This window comes from Trypanosoma equiperdum (assembly GCF_001457755.1).
Source record: "Trypanosoma equiperdum strain OVI genome assembly, contig: ctg_1895, whole genome shotgun sequence".
In the NCBI taxonomy this organism is placed as follows: Eukaryota; Euglenozoa; class Kinetoplastea; order Trypanosomatida; family Trypanosomatidae; genus Trypanosoma; species Trypanosoma equiperdum.
This window is the reverse complement of record NW_027123943.1, coordinates 9,614-13,798: the sequence shown is the minus strand read 5'-3', so window position 1 is coordinate 13,798 and position 4,185 is coordinate 9,614. Positions and strand designations below refer to the sequence as shown.

General features: G+C 48.6%; 1 protein-coding gene across 1 annotated transcript; it reads right to left on the bottom strand.

Annotated features, from left to right (window-relative positions):
* Positions 1-1,124: 1,124 nt before the first annotated feature.
* Positions 1,125-3,581, bottom strand: TEOVI_000910400 (cell division cycle phosphatase 14, putative; the record flags this gene model as incomplete). Its single annotated transcript, XM_067223556.1, has 1 exon — positions 1,125-3,581. The coding sequence occupies one exon, from the start codon at positions 3,579-3,581 to the stop codon at positions 1,125-1,127; it is 2,457 nt and encodes an 818-aa protein (XP_067079657.1).
* Between the last annotated feature and the right edge of the window lie 604 nt (positions 3,582-4,185).

The window sequence follows — 4,185 nt, the reverse complement described above, 5'->3', positions numbered from 1 at the left end:
TATATATATATATATATATATGCAACCTCACTACTTGGGAAGCATGCTCTCAAAACGTTGTCCCCACTGCGTATATGCATGCCGTATCTTACCGGTGCTGCTTCTCAAGTCAGTTGCTTCATAATATGTGAGTTGTATATCCCGTCTTCTTGAATGGAAAAAGGCCCATCACAGAATTTACTTACGTCATTTTCTCTGCATCATTGGTGCATCTTGTCTCTCCCCCCCTCTCTCTTTCCTTTCCACTCCTTCAGATACACAGTTTCATACACGACATGAGGGAAGAAAAAGGGCGACTACGCGCACAACCACTGGGTTATACAAATGATGGTGGTTTTTAAGAGTTACTGTTAAGAATTTAAGGTACCCCTCCCTACACCCACAAGAACACAAAGCAGCAGAAAGAAAAACAAACAAACAAACAATAACAGAATTGAAATGGGGGGAAAACGATACATACCTGAGCACCTAAAACTATATATTCACACTTTATTCCTTGTATTTTTCTTCGGTCCACGTTTTCTTTTGAATTCACTTTATCTGAACCGTGGTATACGGTAGAAATGCTCGAACAAAGTTTACTTCTGAAATGGATGGAGTTGCGGTAACAGGGCCAAAAAGGGGTGGTGGTGGAAATGTAAGTCGAAGGAACAAAAGCACTCCAATTAAATGCAACGCAGTGGATGTATTACATGTTGGCCTATGCGTTAGGGCAGGACGCCACGAGCCCGAATAATGAACAAAAGAAAATACAAAAAGAGGGGAGAAAACAGCGGGATCACAACAATGAGGAAAAACAAGGGAGGGGGGGGGAACTCCGGGGTTTACAAAGGGGCCCTCACCAGTTGTTATAGTGATCCCATAAAGAAGAGGGTAAAATGGAAGAAGCAAACTAGGAACAAAGGATTTGTTGAACAACAGACGGGCATGTCCCGTTCTAAGTCAGTCAAAAAGAAAAAGAGGATTTAAAGCAGCAGAGGTTGTAAAGCGAAAATTCAAAGTGCACATAACTACAGAAGTCGCTCCACAACAAAACCTATAAATACCGCTCCTCCACATTTGCCAACGCACAAACCACACGTAGTATCTCACCAGCGAGCATGGACACACACAAAAATAACATCTTAAGGTTGGAGGAATACAACCCGCCCTCCCCAGCCGGGGTCTGCTGCCCCTTTTTGAAACTGAGCGGAAGGGAGAGCCCGTGCCTCGCGTGGGGATGTGTGACACACACGTGGTGTGAAGGGGTTCGCACCTCCGTTTGTACATCCTGTTGCAGCGAAGAACCCGAGTGCAGTGGCGTTTACTGCGAGGAGGTTTTCACCCTTGGGGCCGACGGCGGTTGGGAGACAACACTTCACTTCCGGAGCCAAATCATATCTTTCGTCCGGGCTCGTACCTTTCCCCTCATTTCCAACGGATAATACACTGAGTCGCGCATTCAAGTGACGACGCGACTCATTTACAAGTGCTTGTACCCGCGGTGGGGTTACACACGAGGTTCTTCCACGAGGACGCCGGCTTTGAAGTGATGAATGCAGCGGCACACCGGATACAGTAGTTGTCCCCAGAGAATCACCACAACCGCCGTCGGGAAGACGGCGCACTTCTTCTCTATCTAAGTCTGTGGAGTTGTGACTTCTGCCGCTATTTGTCACCAGCGCTCGTAATGCTGCAATGGGGTTTGCTCTTAGAGCTTCGGCAACGGGAGAGCGGCGGTTGTTATTCACATGGGACCCTTGCGAAGTGCTACACTGTGAGTTACGACCACGAATCACGACACGTGAAGGGCGTTTCACCCTATTCATGTTCGCTGATGGAGCGGGAGTTGCGAGGGAAAGGGGCTCACATTGGCCAGAGGGTGAGCGCGTGGAGTGCCCCGAGAGCCCTGACAGCGAAAGCGATAAGGATGTGACAGACTCATTCATGGACGATGTGTGCCTCAGTTTGTGAGTTTGGTATGAGTAAGCGCTAAGATGGCTAACCACACCCGACCCTACAACTCGCAAATGACGTTGAGCATGGAGAAAATCGAGCGATTTAACGGGACGCAATAGCCTCCGCTCGAACTTCTCCAGAAACATGTGTTGTGCGCCCATTACACTCCCCGGACGACACAACCTTGTCCAACCGACCGCACCGCGGGCCGTGAAGCCATAACGCCTAATAATATATGTGCATGCTATGGTTCCTGTTCGACCCAAACCAGCATGGCAGTGCACAGCGACCGCACCACCGCGGCTGTCGCTTTTCAGCCTCCCACGAAAACGTACATCTTCTCTGCCCTTCGGATGAAGGTCCACTGAATCCGACGTTTCCCGCTCCTTTGTTGCCCTCTTTCGCGCATCTGAGTGCGTCGCCGGCGGTTGGACGCTTAGAATGGGATCAACCACCTCCATAAATCGATTTATGATCGCATCGTTCGGAGCGGTTCCATCGGGGAACTCCAAATCCTCGTGCTGAATACCGCGCGAAAGAAACGCGTGCCGATCGTAGAGGGGCTCGTTAAGACGCACGACACCCGCCACCCTCAGTTCCTGAAACAGTTTTGCATACATCACGGGGTCCCGATTCGGATCCCCGCTTACTGGTGAAGAAAATGTTAACAAGGCTTTCGGTATAATCCAACAGCAGTCATAAATGCGCAGCCTGTCGTATTCCTGAAGATCAAAAGTATTGGGATCATACCAACCGAGTTCCACGGCACGCTGCAGCCCGCCAAGGATGTCCGACAAGGAGAGCGGAAAGGTTGACACGCCATAGCTTGCATCACGGAAACTTATAATCGGCGGAAACGCCTCCTGAAAGATGCGCCACGTCTCAGCCGCACTCCAGCGCAGTCCAGCCACACAAAAGCAAGCAAGGAGGCACGCGGCATTTGCTCGCTCATGGTTGCCTAATCCACTGCAGAAGACGACGGGAATAACGTGTTCGCTTATACCTCCCCACAGTAAGCCACCGCTTAACGACTCATTTGTATTGAAGTGCACAAAGTCAAATACATTATTCTGTGAAGCCTTCATTTCTTGGTTGGAATCATTGTCGTCGGACCTGAAGGAAGCGCACAACTCCAACAGCGATTTCAAGTATCTCGAAAGTGCAGTAACGCAGTCGAGTCCCAGGGGCCCGAAATCAGCAAAAAATGGTTGGTACTGAAATCTCGGTCCGTTTCCAAGGGTGAAATAAAATGCGTCATCCTCCAGAACCCCGTAGCAGCCACCGCCTTCACCTAAGCGCTCACGCAGGCGGCGTTGAAACGCGGCGTTGTTAGCGACACTGCCACGGAAACCGTGAGGAATTTTCACTTGAAGATCTTCCCCAATCACGTTCGCCCCTTGAATTGCCGCGCTGGGGACACTTTCCGAATGCAATGAAGGCGGTGCCGCGAATGCAAAATCCCCAAAATTAGGCGCCTTCATCGCACTGTTGACATTACATGTGTCCTCCTGCGGGGTGGGGGAATTATTAAGTTCCGCTTCAATATCATGCAGTCGCTCACTCACTGAAGTGAAGTACAGTACACCAGGGATAACCTCTATTGCCTGCTTTCGCTCCAACAGTTCTCGGAGTGGCCTCGGCATCTACCCTAATAAAGAAAATGCGGTTCCTATTATTCCACTGCACGCAAGACCAAACAAAGTGCACCAACAAAATGTTAGCACGTAGCGAGAGAAAATAGGGAAGCAGAGAGAAAAAAAATACTGAGGGCAGGAGACGTATGAATTGTGAGGACAGAACATTATACCCACATCATTATCGCTTACTATCATGCAACTGACTTAAACCCTTCTCATACGCAGCGCACTCTCGTAAATCCATACAGGATGGGATAGTAAAGGTGTGTGGATGATTTGGCAGAGTAGTGTGGAATGAGGGTGACGCAAGGCTGCCACCATTACTTGTTTAACCCTCCACAAAAGAAAAAAAAAGTAAAAAAGGAACGTTTGCTGCCTTGGTCTAATGAGCCTATGAAACATCCTAACGATTCTTCAACGAACTGACTCACACCATATACGACGACGGGGTGGTACACTTTCATTAGTTTTGTCTGCATCCTCACACCACTTCTTCCCATATTATTATTATTATTATTTTTATTATTATCATTGTCACTCCTTTTCCCTCTGACTCTAACCTCTTTTGAAGTTCAATAATCCCCTGCCGTATCTTCCACCTGATTTCTTA